Here is a 26,523-nt window from a genome sequence, read left to right as displayed (position 1 = left end):
TATCAATATTTATGTACAAAATGCAAAAGAATGTATATATATTTGATTGTTTTGTAAACATTAAATTTGATGTTTACTCATAATTATGTCTGGAAAGTCAGGGAAAAACTAAGGAGTATCGGTATTTAGTTTCCTGGGAAAGTGGATCAGATGAGCAGTGAGTAAAAACATTTGCCCTAAATCTTTATTTGATTTTTATTGTTTTATGAATTTATTAGGGCTACTGGTAAAGTGCAGAAAAAAACCTCCAAACGCACTCTAGAATTTTTCATCAGCAGCAGTAGAAATTTCTCTTGCATAGATTTTCTGGTGACCTCGCTTGGATTTAGCAAACAATGAACCGTCAGGGTTATAGCGCGTTATTTAATCTGATTCAACTCGTCGTGGCACGTATATTTATTGCATGTGTAATACTTTTTGACGTCACGAAAAGTATTGTACATACAATATTGTACGTACAATACGGAGTCTGAAGCTAGCCTTACATCTTCTCTGCCAAAACCTATGAGTTTAAATCATACATAATGATCAGTACGTCAATCATGAGTGAACACCGGTTGGTCACTGCATTTATTTGGGAATGGGTAGGCACTGCAGCTTGATTCAACATCCACAACATGATAATGTGTGCACATGCTACATTATAGGCCTATACACTTGTAGGCCTATGTTGTTGTTGGTGTATAAGTAATGGGCCTTGCAATTGAAATGCCTCAAGCTTTTAATCCGATATGCAGATTATCTATTTGTTTTCATGAATTGGAAGACATTCTTTGATGTATTACTGAGCTCAATGATCTGAAATTACTGGAGTGTGAGGTCAGCATAGTATTTTATTAACAGAAAGTATAGAGGCCCTGCATGAAATTATCGATTGGCTCCAAACAAAGGATTTGAGCCGGTGTCCTTCACCGTAGTTATGGCGGAGTGCAGTCCATTCAATCAAATGTTGTCATCAACCTATTTGATTGCAATCATGCTTTTGTTGAATGCATTTGAGTAGTCCGCCATATTTACGGGATGATATGTCACATGCAAGGCCTCTATTCTCCAAATTCATTTCCTAATGTATGTGAGAATGATACAATAATGACATGATGAACATAGTCATTGATGCATCAGTTTTAAAATAGACTAGGCGCTAGGCGGTTACCATATTTGGCGGTTCTCGGCTGGGCGCGATTACCAGGCTGATGGTGACATGTCCATATGACAGTTTTTACTAATTTGACCTCAGATGACCCCTGGCGACCCCAAAATAAATAAATATTGACAGGGAGTGGATGAAGATGTCAAATAGAATCACCCCTTCAGGTAACCCCTTTTGAAATTCACGTTCCATGTGAAAGACTGAGGTCATGTTTTCCGTAGATGATGTATGGATTTCATCTTGAATAGCCCAGTGTTGGTTCGGTTGATGAAAGTGTTATGAGGGCTTAGAATGATGTAGGAAGAGTAAAGGAGTATGATAATAGTGTATAATTGAAAATGGACTTGCCACGAGACCTTCACAAGAGATAACTACAACTACAGCACATCCATCGCTTATAAACTCCTCAACAAAAGTATGAAAGTATTTTTTTCAAGCATCTAAGTAGTAAGTAGGCCTTTAAGGACCATTTCAAGGTCACACGAGCTCATGAATATTAATGAGGGGGTGTGGCTAATTAGCATAGATGAATATGAATGAGGGGCGTGGCTGATTAGCATATATGAATATTAATGAGGTAAAATACCGCCATTTTGAAAGGTCAACCGGAAATACCGCCATTTTGAAAATTTTTAAAATAAAAATTTCAAAAAAATTTCAAAATCAAAATTTCGAAAAAAAAAATCAAAATTTCGAAAAAAAAAATTCAAAAAAAATTTTTTAAAAAAAAATTCAAAAAAATTTCAAAAAAATTCAAAAAAAAATTTGACCTTTTTGCCTATAACTCAAGAACTGTACGTCGGAGACAGGTCAAATTATTTATTTCTTTTTTTTTAATCCTTATGTTGAGAGCAATACATTGGTATGATTTTAACAAGATTTGACCAACTTTCACCTCCTGCATAAGCGGCCATTTTGGATTGATGCAATTGACCTTTTCGGTAAATCCCATCCCTTTGCGAGTACACCTAAGAACTCGTCATTTTGCGTCACGCCGCTCTGCGCCGATGCGCACATCGTTTATCGAACATCATTACTGCGCATTGCAAATCGGCGTGACGTAAAATGACGAGTTCTCAGGTGTACTCGCAATGGAAAAGGTCAATTGACCTTTTCGGTAAATTTATTTAAAGGGCATAATTGCTCGGACAACATCATATTATTGGAAAAGTAATATTATGAGGACAATGAGAATGACTGCTTTATTGAGAAAATAAGCCGTAATTCCGCACAAACCAACTTTAAGAGAGTGAGTTCCTTCGAAAGAGACAGATTTGTCCTTGAAACTACAGTGATGTCATGATATGAACATAGTCAGCGTTGTTAGAGAATGGCTACCGACACTGTCAATGCACAGAACGTATTTTGTTGTTTCCATCAGAAAAAATCCGAATCAGGTATTACAAATTTAATGGTTTTGCACATGGATAAAACTAAGCAATAGTTGATCAAATAAATAGTTAACAAAGAAAAAGGATGATTTCACCCACTGGAGCATGGAGTAGGCATGTGACATTCTTTTTTGTGCCTATGAAGTAAACACTGATAAATAATAATGGTAATCTTAACACGTGTTTGGTAGGTAGCTTACACGTCAATATACAAGTATATTCAAGATAAAACAATAATGATGACATGCAATTATGATGAAGATAATACGTTTTAAAATGTAAATATAAAATGAGACTTGCACGCAACGGTTCATTCAAGTTCAAATTAAAGGTTCATATTTTATTGAAATAAATGGTTTGAAATTAGGTTTCAAATGCCTGTATATGTGAATCGTAGAGTTATCGATTTTAATAAAGCCTTTTGTCTTTTTGCATCGGATACAAAACCCAATTATACTCACTAATTTATCACATTTTCACACTAGCGCTGTTACCTTCGGAGCCTTATTTCACCTCATTTAATGACGAGCACTCCATTGTAGTTTCTTCTTGTGAAGATGGCTTGGGAATATTTCCTTGAACTGTATTTCTTCTCTTTGCTTACTTAACAAACATACAAACAAATTCAGCTTATGCTTAAGCCTATTAATAACAGAGCTTAAGCTACATTAGCAAGTGCCACACCGTTGCAACGGTCGATCCGGGGTGATGCAAGGCAGCAGGCAGGACTAGTGTAGAGCTATGAAAATTGTCATTGCGAAATAGTTCTTTCATTGGTAGAACATCAACACCATCACCATCGAAGCCAATTTTCACAGTGTACACTGGGGTCTCAGGACTTGGGAACAGACTTTGGCGGGTTACACCGGTTTTATGAGCGCTCAACCGTCCCTCTTCCCTCCAAGTGCTTTATTGGTGAAGTTAGGTCCATCAGGCATGATCTAGTTGAATGCTTTGTTTTGACGGCAAAGCCAGATAACGTAGCTAGCCTTGGGTGCAGTCTTGGAGGCTGTGTCCATGATGATTTTTCTCTTCCCAAAGCTGCAAGGCATTTGCTCAGTGAGGTATTGTCAAGTCAAGATCAAGTCACAAGTCCCTTTGTCCAAGTCCCAAGTAAGTCAAGTCATTTTGCAAAAGTTGCAAGTCAAGTCACAAGTCCCAAAAATAGTGACTCGAGTCCAAGTTACACGACTCGAGTCTACATCTCTGGGTATTGTAAAAGCCTGCTTCCTACTTCAATTGGGACCTATTATTCGAACATTTCGTGCTAAAAATTGAGCCTATTCAACACAGTCCAAGTTTTGAGCATTTTGAGCCGAAGTCTTGAATATCAACACCATCACCATCGAAGTTGCAAGTCAAGTCACAAGTCCCAAAAGGCTCTTTAACTATAGGGAGCAAGATTCTGAAAACATAATAATGAAATAACTAGGCCTACAGGCTGAGTCAAAAGAGGCAAACTCATGTTTGAGGGGCTGTAACTCGAGATCTGTAAGGAATCTGCTAAAAATTAAAATACCACTGGAAACATCAAATTCTACACGTCTCAATAAAAAAGAAGTTGTTGCAATTGCTTACAGCAAACTCAAGTTATACTCATTTGAATACAACCACCCATTTTTGTAGCTGCACACGGTTTCACTTCCCAAGTAGGGGCCTACCTATTATATTGATTGGTAAGGCGCGATATTCAAATGCAAATAAAGTTCTGTGGCAGGTGTGGGTTTGATCAATAATTCCTACATGTTATAATGAAAGACAAAGATAAAAAGACTAGTTTACGTCTGACGTCATCTGTCAATCAAACTCCGAGCACGGTTTGTTTACAAGTGTCGTGATGATATGAGTTGCTGAACACGGCGGTAAAACCGGGCGCCTTATTGTTAATTTTACACCATCAAACATACAAACCATCTCAAAAGCTAGGTCTTAATAGTAGGAAACTTTCCTTGGTGAAGGCACCATGTCACCAAAAGTTGCTTTTGGCACCAGCCAGATGAATCGACCTTCCTTATACGCGCTATTAGCCAATCAAGGATCTTAAAATTTGTAAGTTCTCCTTGTAATTCCGAAACCCCCGATATCTCTTTTAAGAGATATTGGGGGTTAAAAATATTAAAATATTTTGAAATGGGTATTTTGGGGGGCTCTTTACTTTTACCTTTATATTAAATTTAATATTTCGACGTATAGCCAAGAAAACAACTAACTTTGTGAAGAATGTTATTATCACTAAAATCGGTCTGAATGCCTTTCACCGAATGTTTATGCCAGCAGCCATCTTGGATTCCACATGTTAAGTCATAACACATTTACAGAATATTCCCGTATTATTTGTTTTCGTAAATGTTTGTTTGTCCACACTACTTCTCCAAGACGTAGTTGAGAAAAAATATTTGTCTGTCCACATTACCTCTCCCAGACCTAACCAAGGAAACAATATTTATTTGTCCACACTACCTCTCCAAGATATAAACCAGAAAACAATGTTTGTTTGTCCACACTACCTCTCCCAGACCTAACCAGGGAAACAATGTTTATTTGTCCACACTGCTTCTCCAAGATATAAACCAGAAAACAATGTTTGTTTGCCCACACTGCCACTCCCAGACGTAACCAAGGAAGCATATGTTTGTTTGTCCACACTACCTCTCCCAAACGTAGTAAAAATATAAAGCTTGTCCGACTACCTCTCCAAGAGGTAGTCGGGAAACAATGTTAGTTTGTCCACACTGCCTTTCCAAGAGGTAACCAATGAAATAATGTTAGTTTGTCCACACTAACTCTCCAAGACGTAACTAAAGAAACAGTGTTTGTTTGTCCACACTATCTCTCTAAGATGAAGCTGAGAAAAATATCTGTTTGTTCACGCTATCTCTCCCAGACGTAGCCAGTTTGTCAACACTACATCTCGAAGAAGTAACCACGAAAACAATATTTGTTTATATACACTACCTCTCCAGACGTAGCCAAGACAAAATGTATATTTGTCCACACTACCTCTCCCAGACTTGCCCCTTGTATCACAACTCGTCAGTCACATCACATACAGAGCTATACGTTTAATACCATGTCCAACAAAAAAGTTTCTCAAACAGAGCTATAATTTTAATGCCATGTTAAACAATGTTACTCGAAAGATTGACATGTAAATAAAATAAAATCTCATAAAAACACCCTGTCGAGGAAAGGTAATTGAGCAATAGGCAAATTTGAAGCCAAATACAATATCATGCACCAGAATGGTATTAAACTTATAGCTCTGTATGTGAAATGATTTCGTATGTGATGTGACCAACGAATTTTCAAATGATGGACAGATGGCTAGCTACATACAATATAAGTACAATCATTAGATTTATAAAGTTTACCATCATGATCATTTTTACTTCGAGGACTGTTAAATAATTATAAAAAAATATAAATTTTTAATAATTTGCCATAAAATTTGTATTAAATCGCGAATTAAAAAAAAATCAAAATTATTTGATATCAGAAGGACATACCTCGATTTCATAATGCAATTTGGTGTGTCTCATGTGCTCTCAGGTCCCACAAAAATACTGTGCAAACGTTGCTATCCGATTCTTTTATATTATTGTAAAAAGGAAAATTGGTTTCATTTTGTACGTTGCCCATTTTCATTTTGTACGTTCAGAATTTTCAATCAGAATCTGTGGTTCAATTACGACCTCGCTCCGCCACATGAGAGTTCAATGATTTTGAATTGAGACACGGACGGAAGGACGGACCCAGGCGGACGGACGATCACGACGTTGGGAATCACAACTCTAACTCTAACATTGGACCCCGGCATTGGACTTCCCCAATGTGAAGATTTCTTTGTTTATTTGATCACAATGATACAGATTTGTTTCGATGGATATGGATAATAATAAATAAACGCAGTTTATCGTATAATCCTTATGGAGAAAAGAGATATCTGACGTTTGACGACGCAAAGCGTCACATTATGATAAAATGGATTTATGTGTATTTTCACATATACATTTCAGTCGGTTTCTGAATGTATTTCTTGTAACTGTGTGTATATGTATGATTGTTTTCTACATGAATTCTATGTCGTCTTTGCCTGCATGGATGGACATGAGTCAACAAATAACCAATGCACCTGGCACTGTGGACCAATCTACTAACGACGGTAAAATTCATGATAGTTATATTCCGAATGCAGGTAACGTACTTAAGCATGGTTTTAAACAGGCTTTATATGTTTATTATGCCTGTATTCAGGGTAGCATAATAATAATAATAATAATAATAATAATAATAATAATAATAATAATAATAATAATAATAATAATAATAATAATAAAAATAAAAATAATAATAATAATTAATAATAACCATAACCCTAACACAGGGTGCGCAGGGTAAACCAGAATTGTACCTATTTTCGTTATTTGTTTTGTTTTGGAAGTAATTGTACAACAAGGCATATAGTCCTGAGAATGTGCTTGTTGTAAGACGTGAGCCAATCAGGCCCTCCTTAGCTTACTCAGAAAAATAGAGTGAACACGCCACGCTCTCCCCGCGGATCTTGTTGGAAACGTGTACCTAATATAAAGCAGTCCATGCTTATATTAATATTTACCAAATTTTTTATATTTGTATTTCATCATGTTCATGCCCCCAAAACGAGCTTTTATTTATTTCTTTTGTTGCAAATAAAACAATACAATAATAGTACAACAAGCAAACAGGGGGGCAGGGTGCCCCCCTGACAAAAAAGAGAAAGAAAAGTGCCCTCTGACAAAAAAATGAAAGAGAAAATCAGGAGGGCAAAGGAAAAGAAAAGGGCTAGGAGCCCCATTTCTAGCAAAATTCAGGGCCAAAATAGTGTAAAATTAAAAAAAATTACGCACATTGTAACAATAAAGCCCTTTTTTAGCCGGATAATGGCCGAAAATAGTGTAAAATACCATTTTTTTCGCGCTACGCGCATCCCAATAAGGCCCTTTTCGGGAAGCTCGAAGACATACAGTCTCTATGTATTGTATGATGCAACTGCAATGTTTTCGTCTGTGCCCCCAAAATGTTATTTTGCCCCCCCCACCAAGAAAGCTGGCTACGCCCCTGGGAGACACCCTGACAGTTAACCCCATTCGAAATTCCCCTCCCTAGGGGCAGATCATGGCCCGCCCCACAGGGGTGCACGGGCTAGGATTGAGAACCTAAATCATGTATGACAAGTAAAAAAAAAACATGAGAGCAATATGCGTTTCTCAGCATTTAACATAATATAATACATCATCATAAGATATCATATATTAAATTAACTAAAAGGTTCCCATTTTTAAAGTGTAAATCAAGCTTTAATTTTCTTTGTGCACCAAAGTATTCAAGCTTCAATCTATGTCTATTTTTGCAATGAACTTCAGACTAAATCTATACGGGTCATCAGGTCATTATGGTGAAAATATAATGAACAGATCTTGTGTCAAACCAATATCTTACTGAATACCGTAAAACCGGGTGAATAGATACATGGAGATCAATACAAACGCAAGTTCGAAATGCCTGTGGAGAACAATAAAAGGTCAAGGTTAAACTGAATACTGTTCCATGATCCGTAAAAGCAAAACGGTTCAGCAGATATACGTGGGTTTAGTGCAGAAACATCGTATCTGAATTTGAAGCATGCATTTTTTGTTTTTCAATTTATTATTTATTTATTGTTTTAAAATTGTTGTTTCTTTAATAAAAATTTTATTACGATTGTTTTTTTATTAAAATTTTGTCGATTGTTTTTTTATTTAAGACAAAATAAAATATCTTAAAATGTGTACATTTTAATTTATTATGTGTTCAACAAATGTGTACATTTGTGTGCTATATTTTCATAATTCATTAATAACTAAATTTCATGCAAAATGTTGGTTAAGACATTCTTACACGTCGAATGTGGCTGAAAACCGTACGTAAGCATGGTAAGAATGGTTCACAATGTTGTTCTTCTTTCTTCCAAACACAGTGTCATCCCTTGAGACTGCAAAGAAAGGTTCATTATCAGATGATACCGGCAGCTTTAAAATCCAGTTATCACCAACACAGACAGGAAAGTCAACAAGTAATCCAAGCAGAGCGAAATATGGTGTTAAGGTCAATGGAAAGGTTAGCAGTAGGCCTATTACATTTTTTTGTTTATTTGTTTGTTTTTGTTTTTCGCTTGAATGTTTTCAAATATAATTATTTATTTTTAACGGTATTTTTGTTTTTTTTGCTTGGATTTATGTTATTAAAGGGGTTTTACCAGATCGACAACCTCACCTCCCCTTCCACTTTTTCTTATCAAAATAGAGATTTTGGTTTTCAAAAGATTTTTTTTTTCAAATGTTACGTATAGTAGTAGTACAACTTTGGCGTATAAATTCAGTGCGGTCAGAAATTGTCCCGAATCTCCTCACTATATTAAAGCACCAGTCGTATCTGGAATGTACCGTACATCGATGTCCTTCTAGGCAGATGGATATTTGCGCAAACTATTTGTGATGTGTTGTTTCCTAAACCAGACTTCAGCAAGTCAACATTCGTAATGGTTCGTAATTTCCTTTCTTTGAAGGAAATGGACTGTTAGCACATTATCTAGTCCACAACAACACTGGTAACCATGCGAGTATTTTTTTTTTGGGGGGCTTTTGGGGCATCAGCCCCCGGGGTCAAAGTAGGGGCGGCAAAAACGAAGGGGCGGCAAAAACAGGGGCGGCAAAACGAAGGGGCGGCAAAACGAATTAGCAAAGGAAAAAAGGGCGCAAAAAATTGAAAAAGCATAAAAAATTTTGAAAAAATTGTTGCTTTTAGGGCGCGCTAGAATCCTTTTTTTTTTTTTTGCCTAAAATCCTTTTCAAACGACCGTGAAAAAAATTGGGTCAACCTTTTCGGGCTGTTAAGGAAGGGGCGGCAAAATTGTTTCTTCTTCAGCCCCCCGGGGTTGGGGCGGCCACGGTACGCCACTGGGTAACTGTGTCGAATTATGTTTACATGTTCTTATATACCAAGCACATGAAAATTCCATTATACCTGTATTAAGAGGGTATTACACCTGCCCAATTTTATGCCTATTTTTGCATTTTTCTCAAAATTATAGGCCATTAGGGACAAGTAAGATATGTATATTATAGGGGCAAGGACTACAACTACTGCACTGGAAATTTTATTTCAGCGCAGTCAACAGTTGTGGAGTTACAGTCAAAAATGAGGGAAAACCAATATTTGATCAATAAATCAATAACTATTTGCTTTGAATTGCTGAATTTTCAGTACAGTAGTTGTAGTCCTTGCCCCTATAATATACATATCTTACTTGTCACCAATGTGTTATAATTTTGAGAAAAATGCAAAAATAGGCACAAAAATTAGCCAGGTGCAGTACCCCTTAAAAGCTAATTACTACCTTCACACTATATCGTCGGGTGTATTACATAGTGACGTATATTGATTTTTGTCATTTTTATGAAAATTGGCCAATGTATTTTAAATAGTGAGTAGTATAATATTACCAAGATTTGAAGCTCAAGTTTGCATAATTGATTAGATAATTAATTATGCAAATGACGGATGTTGATATATTACATTACCCGACGTTTTACATAGTGGCGTATCTAAACATCCGTCACTATGTAAAACGCCGTTTACTCGGAAAAACAAATAAATTGTACGGCGTATCTGTCACATCCGTCACTATGTAAAAACATTATTTTTCAATTTGAACGTACGTAATTCAATATTGTTCATTGAAACCTACATGATTTCTTGACGGATGTTGATAACTGGGTATAAACCAAAAACTTTTACGTAGAGCAGATATTCAATGGATCATTATTTTAGTAAAATATCGCTTTTAATAAATTTTTAATGGTTCGAGTTGATTCGACAATTATTTAGAGACATTATTTTAAAGCTTTACAATATAAAAGGGATGATTAAGTAATAAAAAATGAAAATATGATCCTTTTTAATGAGTAGGTTATTGAAAGATGATCAAAATATGTTCAGAGGCGTTTAGAGGCGGCTCCAAATTTACAGATAATAGGCCTACAGTGTAAATTGGTAAAAACTGAATACAATCATTGGCGTTTGGTAAAAAGAAGTTACAGCTTGTGTGATTAGCTATACCATGAGAGTGAGTACTAGTAAGATCAGGAGTAAATACTCAAATACAATATGCCATGTATGTCGTGGGCACTCGTGACGAGTCGGTTTTATCATGAAAAAAGCGTTTAATAATAAGCGTAAAGAACCGACGGATGCTTCGAAGTCCTTCCTTGATCCGACTTTTATGCGCAAGACATAGTGACGGATGTGTGACGTATGTCCATAGATCAACACGAGAGACCAGATTATCGTGCTCGATATTAGCTGATATTGGCGCAAGACATAGTGACGGATGTGTGACGGATGTTAGGGTGCAACGTTTTCACGTTTTTACATACTGACGTATAACTTTGTAATCATTTTACTGATTTAATAGCGAATAATTCTTCATGTGATAGATGTTTCAAGATACTTTAGATACTAGTGATAATGAACGGTTCTTATAAGCCACAATCTCTGATGGTTCTTATAAGGACAATCTATTTCTGGCGTTTTAATAACGAAAGTCTGGGGCGTTACGCCGGGGCGTTACGAAGGTTATTTCTTTGGAAGTGTGTTCCAAACAGTTTGTTGATCATAAAACATACAGCGTATATAATGTTTTGTAAAAGAAAGTTTTGTTTAAAATATTGCCCAATTGCATGTAAGCCTTCGGGCAAAGTTGTTTTGAGGAGAAGCAAATTTCAACACATTGGTCCGAATCACTCACGTGATGATGAAATATCCTCATCGTGCTATAAACATGATCAGTATAGGAGCGCTATTAGGCCTGGGAATTTCGTTGCTATATTGAAGTTCTGGCAACACTGTATCATGCCGGTATTCCTATTAAACCCAGGGATATCGATCCACAATGCTAGTATTATTAGCCTTATATTTCACGCGTTCATTTTGAAAAAATTTCAGCCGGTGAAAAAATGGTGAAATCAAAACGTAAATTCTGACAAAACTATGATATATCGCTCACGGTGATGTGCGTTAGAAAGTTGGGAAAAATCCTTCATTAGCGAACTATATTACTTTGAAAAGCTAAAAGGTTGATCCAAGAAAAGGCTCGCGGGCAGAGTTTAAGCCTATCAAAATCGAAAATCTTACACGAAATGACTGAATTTCATGCCTAAGTTTAACACTAGGATTTGAAAAAAATAAGTATCAAGCACTACAATTTGACCTGACATTTACTGAAAAAATGAAAATGATTGCATTTCATTTGGCCGAGAAAATTAATTTTACATTGAAAAGGTGTAACTCAAAATTTAGCTCGTTTCAACACCAAATTCGATCGTTTGTATTGCCACATTAAATGACTGAGTGAGCCTTGCATAACAAAAGAATATGTTGTCCAGGTTGCTAACTGCAAACATTCTCATGGCCTTGTAAGTTGTGCATGTTCTCTCACACAGTGGACTTGACATGTACGTTCTCTGTATGCTGCTTTCAGCATAGACCTTTACAAGGTCTATGCTTTCAGTTGACAAAAATCTATTACTGTACTTAGTATGTGCATCGCCTATTTCTATTACCAGTGCACACATGATTTATAAAGCGCGTTCATCTATGTGAACTGTTAGTATACACAAAATATTTATGTTTAGTATTATAGTTTCAAGTATTTTACAACCTGTTACTCAGATAAAAAGTGTCATAACTCCAAAAATGCAATTTAAAGAAAACTAAAAACCACATTCTTGTGATTCCATTGAAATTAGGTTATGTGTAGCACTGATTTAAAAGCAACCCTTTGAACCCAATACAAAGTCTGTGCAATTCCAGAAGTTACGTATTAAATATGTGACATAATCTGATCATGCAGAACAAAGGAAGCATTTTTCACAATTCATTTCCGGGGGGGCACTCCTATTGTCGCCTGTACACCATCCGCGATAATCAACTTTTGAAAGCACCCTAAACAAGGATTTAACCCTTGGCAAAAACGACACCCTAAACAGGTAACACGCGCCTGTTTCACACCCTAAACAGGGATTTTATTCCTTGTATCAAATTTCATACCCTAAATTTCATTTCCGCGTATTAGCAATTGCAATTTTGCTACCTTTCCCCCCAATTTTTCATGTTTTTGACACCCTAAACATGAAACGCGCGCATCGCGCCTACCCATAAAAAGTACCCTTTTTACGCGTTTTTATTATTGCGGATGGTGTACAGGCCATGCCACAATGGGAGTGACCCCTACCGGGCAACCGCCATACTTCAATATGCTTGGTTCTAGAGTTCTGATGATTTGTAGTATCCATTTTCTTAAATGTTATTTTTGTTGGCCCCTACACCATATTTTTGCCTTGATCTCAATTACAAATTTGCCGGCTTGGGCCCTAAACCAGATATCACACATTGTTACAAAACATTCCAGCAACCTGTTATTTCAATTACTGTCTTTATATGAATATACCAAAAGTGAAGTCAAATAGGCCTACAGCATCTAACTCAATTCATACAAAATCTCAGGTTTGTTAGGCATTGAGTGTTAATGCTGTGCTGACCTTTCAATTAATATTCATTAACAACATTGAAGACAAACCTGCAGTGACAAAAGCATTAACGGAGACGAATATAACTATTCGTCTCAGATGTGACATGTTTTCATTCAAAGATTATATATTCTATACTTCTCTTAATGAGTTTTAACTCAAAAGTGCTTTCAGTGATCCCAGCGAAAGTGCAAAGAAATGAAATTGTTTATAAATGATCTAAAAGTGAAAGATAAGTAATAAAATAGTCATTAGGTATTTTTGAAACGAAACAAATGTGGCCCCATTCAAATCATGTCTTATTTTGTCTTAAATACACGGTTTTCAGCTGAATTACTATGTTAGCACATCTATGACAATGCAAAGGTACCAAAATCTGAATTTTGATGACTCACGATACGATCGTCCAAATGAGCAAATCGCCGAATGGGCCTTTAAAACCTGTTACCTTTAAATCAGTGGCTCCGGAACCGAGGCAAATCCAGCATGTTTCCTTTAATCACTGCGTTGTCTTTTTTAAAGACATTTCTTGTTTTAAATACAGCAACTTTTGGAGGATTTTACTTGACAGTGTTCTGCTATAGTTGATCACAAATCGGCGTACGTGTACTCTTTGATCGCGTCTAACTCAAAAACTTTTTTTCTGGCGAAGTTTAATATCCGTCACTATGTAGGCCTAATACACCCGACGATATGATGTAATCTGGGATATTATCAAGAATAATTATAATATTAACCTTTCGCATTACATCACTTCCTGGGGTTTTGCAATATGATGTCATATCCATTTCACAATCTAACATGTCTAAGGGATTATCCCAATGATGCAATACAGAGAATATTCTAGAGAAGAGGGGGTTCCCAAATAATCCAAAATTAGATATGATTCAATTTGTTTTTGATTAACTTGATGCATGAGAGGGAATTCCAAAAAACGTCATCACTCATGAAATAATCTAATTTTGTAAACAAAGATTAAATTACTCAGGTCACATCACAATGTTAGAAAGCAATAGTTTGGTATCTTGTGACAAAAAAAGTCTAATGATGATAGAATTGTGTCAGGGTTGAATATTAGGGGGGAGCATAAACGGGGGTGGCAGGGGCTTGCCCGCTGGCGGGGGACCAGGAGGCAGGGCCCTGAAGCTGTCGCTTATTAATGAACAACAGGTATAGAAAACCCATAAAATCGTCACAATTTACAAACAAACATCACAGAAATGATAAAGTTAGAAAAGAAACCGTTATTTCCCGTTAGTGACCCTAAAAGTTTAACCAAGATGCGAGATGCGTTTTTATTATTACTATTCTTTTATTCCTTGATACGTTTGATAAGTTTATGTAAGAAATTACTCAAAATGCACCAGAAATAAAAATACGCCTTTACACAATGTTTTACTGTTAAAAATAAATAGTTTCTGTCATACGAATATTGGTTTGGGATCAGTGGGCGTAGCCCCTAACGCTTTTTAATGAACAATAGGTATAGAAAACCCCTTTCCATTCCCCTCTCCCCTTTCCTTCTTCCGTTTCTTTCCTCTTCTTTCTCTTTCTGATTTTTTTGCTCTCCTTCTGGGGGGAATCCTCCCCACGTGGCACCGCTCCTCTACCACAAGTAATTTCAATGAAAATCGGCCCCGATTGGGCCTCGAGAATTTTGGTTAATATTCTTTTTAAATTCATTCGATTTTCTATATTATTTTTTATTAGTATTCAACAAAACATAACCGAACATTAGTATTTGCTTGAATTTAATTATATGACATTTGTCTCATTCGGACAATCGTAACAAGTAAGACATAATTTTGTCTCATGCAGAAACACCTTATTGTTTACAACCGGGTTCCTAAATGTGGTAGCAGAACATTTGTCTCATTACTCGACTACCTCCAACGTAAAGGACGATTTACAAGAACGATTGGCACTTGGGCAACGCAGAAGGAAATATCACAACGACACACGGATCTGTCCAATGATAAGGTATGCCCAACTCTTAACCAATATGTGACCGGCTACCACGAAATGAGCTTAAGGTCGAAAGTTGGTAGTTTTGAGACATCCTGGCTGACTGAGTGATGTTCTGTGTATGCCGCGCACCTATACAAGCCAGTAGTATGTCCTTGGTGAATGGCCTATTGTGCTCCCTCCCCTCCATTCACAAGGACAATGCCGACATACTATTGTAAGAACACCAACGCAACAGCCAGGGCGTCTAGAAACTACCAACTTGGGTTCATGCTCATTTCGTGGTAGCAGGTCACATAATACTCTGACAAATTGCGCTCTTTTGTGTGTAAACGAATTGCTAACATGATAGAATATTTCATTGATCAGAATTTTTTTTATTTCGAGCAGATAAAGTGATATTAAATTGTATATTAGGCCTTTAGAGGGGCATAAAGTGATAGATTACCCGAAGCATGTAACAATATCGTGTGAAAACAGAAAACCAATGATGACTGAAGCAAAATTCGTACAGTACGGCTTCTAAGATACGCTGTATTCCTTGTTTAAAAAAAATTGATGCATTTCTTTCTATTATAGAAACTGATTCTTATTAAGGAAGCTATAACACAGCTTATCAAGAAGGCGAGTTCACTACCTGCTGTTATCCACGGACATTTTCGTTGTATGCCGATTGACCGGTAAGAATAAGTAGTTTTTGTCATTTCGCATTTCATGGCGTAGACCACCAAATAACTTATCCATTGAAAAGCACGTAAAAATCAACTTTTTTTACCAGGCGTTTTCTACCCCACGTGACAATATTTTTTTACTTTTTTACGTCATCCCTGTTTAATTAAGGACTTAATTTTAATTTATGCTTCATTTTTGGTTAACTTTACAGATTCAGTTTTTTATTTAAAAATTGTTGAAAAGTGACGCCGCTTTTTCAACGCCAGAACTAGCATTAAGACTTTGAACAAATTCATCAGGATCGTTCATAAATCACTGGTAAGCAAATGTTCTCAACACAGATCCAATGGTAAATTTGGTACTCACTAGAAATATTTCGATTCCTATCAGGAATCTTGTTCACTCTGGTGTGGTGAGTGGTAGTATTTCTAGATGTTATCGGCAAACTTTGTGACGGATTTTGATGACGTCGCATGGGTTGCTTGCCGATTGATGATCGTAGATCCGATCAAGTCTGTACGCCCCCTCGCCCTTGTTCATGGTGGTGTTGCCTCTACTCCTAATCCAGATGGCCTCTTTGCGCCATCGAGTTGTTTTGTTAGCTTCTTGGTCGATGACTTTGGCCTCCTCCCACCCAATCACGTGATTATTTGTTGCAGTGTGCTCTGCTATGGCCGACTTGTATGTTTCTGTAGTTGATGCTTTCCTCTGTGCTCTGAGATCGGAGGTAGTAGGAGCAATCAAGTCAACCAAACCACCAAAATCAAATGTAACGAAGGATGAAAGAATTGCCCTTAGAGAGCTTCAGAAAGAAAAATCCATTAAAATTTTGGGTGCAGACAAAGGTAGAGCTACTGTCATTTTAGATACCACCGAATATGACGAAAAGCTTGAAAATTTGCTCAATGATACTAGCACGTGTGAAGAGCTTAAAGAAGACCCCACCCCAAAATACAAAAAGAAGCTTGTCGCTATCTAAAACAGACTCTTGCGTGAGGAAAAAAATATCTCAAAAGGACAAAGATTTCCTTTTCCCAACAGCGGAGATTGTCCCACGCATATATGGCAGTCCCAAGATCCATAAGAAAGACACGCCGTTACGTCCAATCATCGACTACACAGGCTCTATCGGTTACAATGTGTCGAGATCGCTGGCAGACATAATTAGTCCTCTTGTCGGTATTACAGACCATCACGTCTTTAATTCAAAACAACTTGCTGAGGACTTAGACGGGATCACTATAGGTGACGACGAATACTTAATCTCGCATGACGTGGTATCCCTGTTCACAAAGACGCCTGTGGATCTTACGGCGAAATCTATCCGCCAAAAGTTAGAAAAAGACCATGATCTGAAAAAGGACCCTTCTCAGTGTTGACGATCTGATGGAATTAATTGAGTTCATTCTCACCACCTGCACCTACTTTACATCTAAAGGCAAAATGAATCTTCCTGCAAAAGAAAGGTATGGCAATGGACAGTCCCCTAAGTCCCATAGCGGTCAACCTGTTCATGGAATGGTTCGAGAATGAAGCCATAGCCGCAGCACCTGACAACTGCAAACCCAGAATCTGGAAGAGATACGTCGACGATGTCTTAGAAGTGATCAAGAAAGGAGAAGCGGGGAATCTGACTACACATTTGAACCACGTTGATCCCACAAATAGCATCAAATTTACATACGAGGAAGAATCAGACAGTAGTATCCGTTTCCTGGACACTTTAATCACCAGGAAAGATGACGGGTCCCTTAAACTGTGCATTTACAGAAAACCAACGCACACAGATCAGTACTTGCAATTGCAATCGCACCATCCGTTACACCACAAGTTAGGTGTCGTAAGGACCCTCATCGACAGAAAAGGTTCCATTGTTTCTGAAGAAATTGATCGCCAGAAAGAAACGAGCTATATAGAACAGGCACTTAATCAATGTGGCTATCCTCAGTGGTCTATCACGAAAGTTGTTGAGGAAAAAGATCTTCCGAAACCAAAGAAATACAAACATAGCGACAGTCAAGAAAAGAGCCAAGACCTTGTAGTGCTACCGTACGTGGAAGGCTTATCGAAAAGCACGGTTTTGCTACATCATTAAAACCACATTACACCAATCGAAAAGCCCTTGTTCACCCGATGGACAAACGAGACCCCCTCCAAACAGCCGAAGCAGTATATGAAATCCCTTGCAAGAGCTGCCCTAAAACCTATATAGGGGAAACAGGTCGCTTACTGTCCACTATAAGGCTAAAAGAACACAAGACTGAATCAGAAAAAGCTAGTGAGAAAACTTTCACAAGAGCACAGAGAAAAGCATTAATTACAGAAACATACAAGTCGGCCATAGCAGAGCACACTCTAACAAATAATCACGTGATTGGGTGGGAGGAAGCCAAAGTCATCGACCAAGAAGCTAACAAAACAACTCGTTAGCTCAAAGAGGCCATCTGGATTAGGAGTAGAGGCAACACCACCATGAACAAGGACGAGGGGGCGTACAGACTTGATCGGATCTACGATCAGATCATCAATCGGCAAGCAACCCATGTGATGTCATCAAAATCCGTCACAAAGTTTGCCGATAACATCTAGAAACAATACCACTCACCACACCAGAGTGAACAAGATTCCTGATAGGAATCGCAATATTTCTAGTGAGTACCTAATTTACTATTTGGATCTGTGTTGAGAACATTTGCTTACCAGCATTAAGACTTGTTCCGTTAGCAGTAATTCGGACAGGGCCTACTTTTCTTGTGAAATCGATTTGTATAATTGTGGTGGCACTAGCTCGACTGATTTCTCAATCTGCAAAGTTTTGGGTAAAGTGCCAACTTTGATTTTCCATGCCAACTTTTGTATGTCCGCCATAAAAACTTACCTTTCAAAATGTTGCTGACTGCATATTTATGTTCTCAAGACATATTTGGATCTGTGTTGAGAACATTTGCTTACCAGCATTAAGACTTGTTCCGCTAGCAGTAATTCGGACAGGGCCTACTTTTCTTGTGAAATCGATTTGTATAATTTCATCTTATTTAGTCATTAATAGGTTAGCATCTTTCCTTTAAATCAGAACATGCCAACCTCACGAAGAACATAGTCCCTAAGGACATCACATTGTCTCCAGTTGCCATATACTTTTAACCGGAACTCATCACCATTGCACCTTTCGAGAAGTAATTTGGTGCAATGCGCCCTTCAGTGCCAGCTACGGCTTTTGTGATATGGATTATTCCATTTGAAATTCCCCTATAGAAGACACGACCTTAATCTCCTACACAGGGTATGTAGATTTCAAAAGGACTCGGTCACCCATTCAGGTAACCCCATTTGAAACGCTCCCTGTGGAAGATTTAGTGCCAGAAGTGGGTAATTGCAACCTAGCATGCCTAGTGGCATTTCCCTGGTGGTGCAACAACTGCTCTGTGGACATTTGACAATTTACACACAGTATATCATGTGTATATTGTAATCATCTACTCATGGCAGCAGTTGCACTTACCCACTTCTGGCACTGAGGAAACATTGTTTTCAATACAACATGTATTGCTAGGTTAGGTTGATTAAATCATAACATTATGCCTTGTATGTTAGAAAAATAATTATCAAGCATGAATCACATGGTTTTATTTAAAACAAACTCACATTGACCATAAAAGCGAATAAAAACAGTCGACTCTCAACACGCGATATTCAAAATTCCCGCGCCAGAAATTGTCTAAGTGCAATGACGTAATGGTTATTTGTGCTCAATTGTCGCCAGCCTTCGTTGTATTACTGGGACGTCATTGCACTCGACATTTTCGGCGCCCGGGAATTTGGAATATCGCGTGTTGAGAGACGACTGTTTTTATTCGCTTTTATGGTAACTATGAGTTTGTTTGATAATTATTTTTCATACATATAAGGAATAATGTTGTGATTGCCGGAGACTCCCTTTAAAGGCTTAGTGTGGGTTAAGAACGGATGTAGGAAGGATAAAGGCAGTGAAGGAGAATGATAAGGGTTGCATTGAAAATGACTTGACACAAGACATCCTCAAGAGCCAACCACAACACATCCACCGCTTATCCCGGTGGCTATGCTTTTTACAAAGATGCGTAATCGCTTTTCGGCATTCTGCCAAACGATATGTTTTTTTTAATAGATCAAAACAACCTGTCTACATCAATATTATACGAGATCCGCTGGCAAGAATGGTATCTACGTACTACTTTACGCGATTTGGGGATGGACAACTTTCTGACAGAATGTTAAAAGAACTGAATGCTAGGATCCCGCCTGAACATTTTAATATGGTACGGCTAATTTAGTCCGGCTGCAAACTATTGTTTTATTTGGTTAGATGGTTTTGCCAGTTAAAGTGTTTTTCTTTGCTGATTATTAATCTATAGGTGGTACAAAATGCGATTATGGGGGATGTAGAATTGTCACCCCTGGGCAATTCAAGATTTCCAAGGTCAAAGTTTATACAGGGGTCAAAATTCAAAATTGAACAATTTTTTTTTTAAACCAATACCAAAATGTTCCTCTGATCCTAAGGATTCAGAAAAAGTATAGTTTGACCCACCTCCGACTTATCGTTTCGGAGTTATAAGCCAAAAGGTCAAAGGTTAACTTTGAAGCAGCACAGGGGCTGAAAGAGCTACAATGCTCCAATTTTGATAAAAATGGTCTTAAATTGTTGGCAGTGTTATCTCAATCGAATAAAGAATAGTTATAACCAACTGTAATGACTCGCGTTACCTAGGTAAGCATTCAGAGAAGTACCAGTAGGTCAACATCAGTAGGACTCAATTGACAATGACCTATGTTGATGTGTTACCAAGGCAACAAGTTGTTCTAGGTAGTTCAAACTATTCATTATTCGAGTTGTGATACAGAAAGACCAATTTGAGACCATTTTCATCAAAATTGGAGCATTTTTCAATTTCAACCCCTGTGGAGTTCTCTAGTTAACCTTTGACCTTTTTACTCATAACTCCACAACGATAAGTCGTAGATATGTGAAACTATATATTTTCTGAATCCTTATGACAAGAGGAATAATTTGACATATGTTTGGACAAAATTGGACAAGTTTATAATTTTGACCCTGTATAAACTTTGACCTTGATATCTCTGAATTGCCCAGGGGTGATAATTTTACATCCCTCGGAATCTCATTTTGCACTACCCACAGAACAATAATCCAGAAGCAAACACACTTTAACTGGCAAAACCAACCTACCTTGGTCTGCCACCGGACTAATTATGTTGTCGTTAACACATAGTTAATATTACTTAATTAATATTTATTAATCAATACCATGGAGGTAGGGGCGCCTGTCAGGCACGATCTGCATCAATGTTTCTTTACAACTTGCAGTCTTGAAGGTTTTGATTATCAAGCACTTGTTAAGTGATAATAGCATTGATATTGGGAGTTAGCTCAATCGATGAGGCGTTCGACTATGGTGCGAGAGGTTGCGGGTTCGAACCATTGTGGTGCCTACAGTATGCTCTCGTGGAAAAAATTGAGTTAGCTTGAAATTCCCTGGACAAGGAATTTACTGCTAATTGTCTCGTTGTAACCCGTACGAAACTCGGTAAGTTGATCCTGGTTGCGATTGTTATTTGTGGAATGCCTAGTGTGTGCACTCTAGAAGCAGCAAAGTCCCTGATTTGTTGTTAACATGGTTAAATGGTTTATGAAATGATGTGGGGCCGTAGTGGTCAGCGACAACCTGTAAAGTGTACTGAGGCTTGTGGATCAACGTCTAGGCGTTGAGCCTGTGCGTAGCGCACTATAAATCACTGCGCTTTTTTTTTCACTGTGCTTTATTGTGGCATATTTTTGAAGTGTATCGACCCCTTCAAAGTCAATATTACCAAACACACTATTTTTCCACCAAAAAACAAATATTTCAAAAGGTTTTATTTGTTTATACCGCACTCTGTCATTGTTATGGGTAGACAGGACATACGGCTATTCTGGGGCAACCGTCACTCAGAAGACCCGTTACTCAGAAGGCCCAATATTCAGAAAACCCGTCACCTAGAAGGTTCGCTATTCAGAATTCTGACTAGCGGGCTTGTTTTTATTTAAAATGACCCGCTAACCAGAAGACCCGTTAATCAAATAATCCGTTAATCAGAAGGCTACTCGTAAAATATTTTCTGAGTAGCGGGCCTTCTGCATTAACGGACAACCCGCCACTCAGAAAACTCAGTTCTCAGGGTTAGGGTTAGGGTTTAGGCCCGGGGGGGTCGCTCCCATTGTGGCCTGGACACCATCCGCGATAGTGAAAACGAGTAAAAAGGGTAGTTTTTCGTGGGTAGGCACGATACGCGCGTATCGCGTTTAGGGTGTCAAAAACATGAAAAATTGGAAAAAGGGTAGCAAAATTGCAATTTCTAAATACGCGGAAATGAAATTTAGGGTATGAAATTTGATGTTAGGAATGAAATCCCTGTTTAGGGTGTCGTTTTAGCCAAGGGTTAAATCCTTGTTTAGGTGCTTTTCAAAAGTTGATTATCGCGGATGGTGTACAGGCCACAATGGGAGTGACCCCGGGGTTTAGGGTTAGGGTTAGGGTCAGTTCAGTTCAGTTCAGTTCAGTTTTATTTTCATCTCAACACACATACAATCATATAAATAACATGATATAGAAAAAACATTTTGTAATAAATTAGTAGCAATGGCAATGCCAAATAATTTACAATTGAGATACCAATATTAATATTACACAATAATATTTTAATAATGTGGTATGAGAGATGTGGATGCCACAGGGTCAGGGTTAGGGTTAGGAGTTAGGGTTAGGGTTGGGGTTGGGGTTGTTGGGTTAGGGTTTATAGGGATAGAGGTAGGGTCAGGGTTAGGGTCAGGGTTAGGGGTTAGGGATAGGGCTAACTCAGTTCTTTCAAATGATTAAAACAGCCCACTAGTCAGAATTCTAAATAGTGGACATTCTGAGTAGCGGGTCTACTGGATAACAGATACAGCCTGCTAGCCAGAAAACCCGCTAGTCAGAAAACAAATTCTGAGTAGCGGCACTTTACATAAAATACAACAAAAGTCCGCTATTCAGAATACGTGTAAAAACACCAGTTTTCTTTGATCGTTTGAGAAATTTAACGATAACCAGTCGATTGCAAATCGATGAAAGTTTAACATATGTTTCAATGTATGGGGAGTCTTCCACCTCGTTATCCCGGTAGGAGCCACTAAACAGCGCCCTCACTGTCTTTGACATGCTCTCAAGACTGAAAAGTGTTTCTGCCCATTTTTTAATACGCGGACCTATTTTCTCGATAATTATAAAAATGCGACTTTTTTGGTGTTCAAATTCATGCACAGGCTTTACACTTTCATTTAAGCTATAATTCGCTACTCTTTCTGATTATTATTCCAAAGAGCAGCCCATAATTACCTCATAAACTTTCTGTATTTTACCGGAACTCAGTATGTTGCACAAATGGCGCATTAATTTAGTGGTGTGCTCCCTGTACCGTATTGCTACATCTGGACTACATATTGCACTAGACGTTCAATACAAAACAATGTTTAAATTTTCCCGCTCAGAGTGACCATGCATATGCACCCTTAACTTGTCCGACTAACTAAATAATATATTTATCTTTTCATCCATTGAAACAGACTTTCGATGAGTGCGTTTTAAAAGAACTTGATGAATGTGTGTCACCGACGAAACTTTCTACTCAAATTTCATATTTCTGTGGTATTCATCCAGGATGCAGGTACGTAGCCTATGCTGTTCAATGGAAACAAATAAATAAGCTGCTAAGTCCTTGTGTTGTTGTTGAATATTTATGTTATGAAAATGAAACAGTTTACGCTCAGTAGCTGAAATTTCGGGGCTTGCTCTTTGTTATGCTAAAACCTATTCCTATTTCACGTGCTCGTGGCCGTTTGTACACAGTCGAATGAGTATGAAATGAGTCTATCGCACGACTATTTGGTGCGGACTAAATATCACATTAGTGTACTCACAGAATGTAATGCCTTGCATCTTCCCCACAGTGAACCATCGCAGTGGTCATTGGAGCAAGCTAAGAAGCATATAGAAGAAAAGTATTTACTGGTTGGCATCATTGAAGATTTTGAGTCTACAATCAAGGTCTTAGAAAGACTAGCTCCTGATTTGTTTAATGGAATTGTGGCAGAGTATATGAACCCAACAGCAGGTAAATCAGCAGGTGTATTAGTATACCGGTACTTTGGGTGATCTTTGGGAGGCCTGTTTCTTTTTGCCAAAAAAAAAATCATAAAAATAGCTTTGAATTCCTAAATAAACATATTACAAAAACATTTTCCAATTGGTAGGGAATAATAATACCGTATGACTATCTGAGTAACTAATGCAACAAATGAATCGTTACAACATTTCAGAATATAGCCTACATGCCAGGATTAGTTGCTAAGGGTCCATTTTTTTCTGTAAGCCTACATTTCGTGGCAATTGTATCATATAGAGATTTGTATCCACAAAATGTTATTTTTTACTGTCTGATGTGCCCCTTTTGATTTTGAGTCGAGCAACTGAGCTAAAGCAAATTGTGGGATATGCTTTTACGACGGGAATTCATAACAATTAGTGGGTTTTTAGCGGGTTCGCCGTCGGACAAGTTTATAACTGTCAAGCTTTCGTCAGGAGTAGCTCTGACTTCTTCAGGACAAAGTACCTAAGAATGAGACATGTAGACCGCCCTTGTCTACTGATGACTCTGAAAAGAGTCGTTCACTGACGACTGCCCCTTGTCAACAGAGAACAAGCAGGTCTCGCCTATCTGCTAATATAAAGGTTTTGGTGGCTCTGAAAAGAGCCGTTCACTGAAGACTGCCTCTTGTCGATTTAAATTTTGCCACTCTTGAAATGTTCTGTTTTTTTCATTTAAATTAAGTATATTAAAAAAAATAAAGTCGCGTCGTTCTGAATGAGGTATCAAAATCTATTGCCTACTTCCATTTTTTAATTTTTGGTTTAGTGCCTTAAAGATATAGCTTTTGTTTTTAAGTGTACGAATTCATTTTGTGCTCAGTATAATTGTGTGTATCTTTGTTTACATTGCTTTGCCAGATGACAAAACAACTACAACCAAATCTCACAAAGGACCACTCCCTTCTAAGAAAGTCCGTGCAATAATGATGACAAAATTGGATCTGGAGTACCAATTGTATAACTTTGTTAAGAACAAACTTGAAAGACTAAAGAATACATTGGGAATCACAAAGTAATCCTGATATGCATTGATGTACTTCATTTCACATGATTTTCGGCAAACTTCATTTAGTAAGAAATCATCACTTTAAAAACAATGTGCCCCCTCTGTCAAAATCAGACGGATCTGTGTGCCGATATGTTACTGGTTACATACTATCTGTCTGCTTTAGAGCGGGGTTCAGACAAAAGAATGGATACGACCCCTTAAAGCCAGCAGAAAGTAAGGGAGTGAAAGAGGGAGGGGTGATGAGAGAGGAAGGGGACGGGAGATCGAGGGGCAAGAAAGGAAGACAAAAAGAAGAAGAAATACGGGAGGGAGACGGGGCAGAGAGAGAATGAGAGTGAGGGAGTGATAGAGTGTAGGCCTAAGACAGAATAAGTGCAGAGAAATGAATGATTAAATGAATGTGATAATTATTATTACCGTAGAGAAACTAAATACAAAACATAACAGTAGGCATATCACATCAAAAATAAGCGCAGCAGAAACATGTTATTTAATGTTTCTACATGAATGAGCTTTATTAAAGCATCAAAAATCAAAAAACGGAATTGAAATCGGTCAATGCATTGTGATGTAGTGTCAATTTAAAGATGCTCGTAAATGGAATAAAAACCTGCCACAAAATGGCTGCAATGACAAAATTGGCACATTCCGAGATTTTGACGGTTTATTTGGACGCTTGCTTGAAAAAGCAGCGTTAATTTAAGTATCACAGGTTAAATGCCTATCTTTCCTGACTTCGTTAAAGAAAACAAAATTAAAAAATTTATCATTGAATAATTATAATAAATTAACCAAATGTAGGCCTACTATTTTAGCAATTTCGGCCAATCTGCAGACAAATTAAAGCTGAAAAAATGACTATGTTCAGCTAACAAGGGAAGAGGCCTACGCATCATACACTGGGACATGGAAACATTCAAACATTACAAACTAGCGCACGAGATCAAATTAATGATGCTTAATCGTATTCTTAATAATATCAATATACAGTGGAAAGAAGAATTACGCATCGCACACTAGCACAATTAAACATGAATTTACAAATGGAAACATTACATGCATAGGCAGATATACCAGAGTACAAACTCCGGACATACCTGCCTGTGCGGGGACTCGAACCCCAGACTTCTCGCTTGTCGGGCGAGCGCTCTTACCACTGAGCTACACAGACTGTCCCTGATAAACAGGAATCAAGTCTGGTACTTATGGATATGAGCAGTCATGCGGGGTAAACAGTACAAACAACACATTACATACCAGTGTACGAGATCAATTAATGATGCTTACCCGCCGGCCTAATATAATCATACAAACAAGGGAAGAGGCCTACGCATCATACACTGGGACATGGAAACATTCAAACATTACAAACTAGCGCACGAGATCAAATTAATGATGCTTAATCGTATTCTTAATAATATCAATATACAGGGAAAGAAGAATTACGCATCGCACACTAGCACAATTAAACATGAATTTACAAATGGAAACATTACATGCATAGGCA

At 37.7% G+C, this 26,523-nt stretch overlaps 1 protein-coding gene across 1 annotated transcript; it reads left to right on the top strand.

Annotated features, from left to right (window-relative positions):
• Nucleotides 1-6,154: 6,154 nt before the first annotated feature.
• On the top strand, nucleotides 6,155-25,844 carry LOC140145959 (uronyl 2-sulfotransferase-like). The gene is made up of 8 exons (XM_072167697.1): nucleotides 6,155-6,736; nucleotides 8,537-8,676; nucleotides 14,964-15,125; nucleotides 15,690-15,790; nucleotides 19,930-20,080; nucleotides 23,425-23,525; nucleotides 23,809-23,972; nucleotides 24,866-25,844. The coding sequence occupies exons 1-8, from the start codon at nucleotides 6,523-6,525 to the stop codon at nucleotides 25,021-25,023; spliced, it is 1,191 nt and encodes a 396-aa protein (XP_072023798.1). The 5' UTR covers nucleotides 6,155-6,522; the 3' UTR covers nucleotides 25,024-25,844.
• Nucleotides 25,845-26,523: the final 679 nt, after the last annotated feature.

This window comes from Amphiura filiformis, chromosome 2, assembly GCF_039555335.1.
Source record: "Amphiura filiformis chromosome 2, Afil_fr2py, whole genome shotgun sequence".
In the NCBI taxonomy this organism is placed as follows: Eukaryota; Metazoa; Echinodermata; class Ophiuroidea; order Amphilepidida; family Amphiuridae; genus Amphiura; species Amphiura filiformis.
Note: the sequence above shows the minus strand (reverse complement) of the source record. Positions and strands in the feature narration are given on the sequence as shown.

Excerpts from the sequence above, each read along its gene's own strand:
- LOC140145959 (XM_072167697.1), top strand. The coding sequence starts at position 6,523 with ATGGATTTATGTGTATTTTCACATATACATTTCAGTCGGTTTCTGAAT. Across the intron at positions 8,677-14,963 it reads GTGTTAAGGTCAATGGAAAG|AAACACCTTATTGTTTACAA; the intron begins GTTAGCAGTAGG and ends TGTCTCATGCAG. Across the intron at positions 23,973-24,865 it reads GTATATGAACCCAACAGCAG|ATGACAAAACAACTACAACC; the intron begins GTAAATCAGCAG and ends TTGCTTTGCCAG.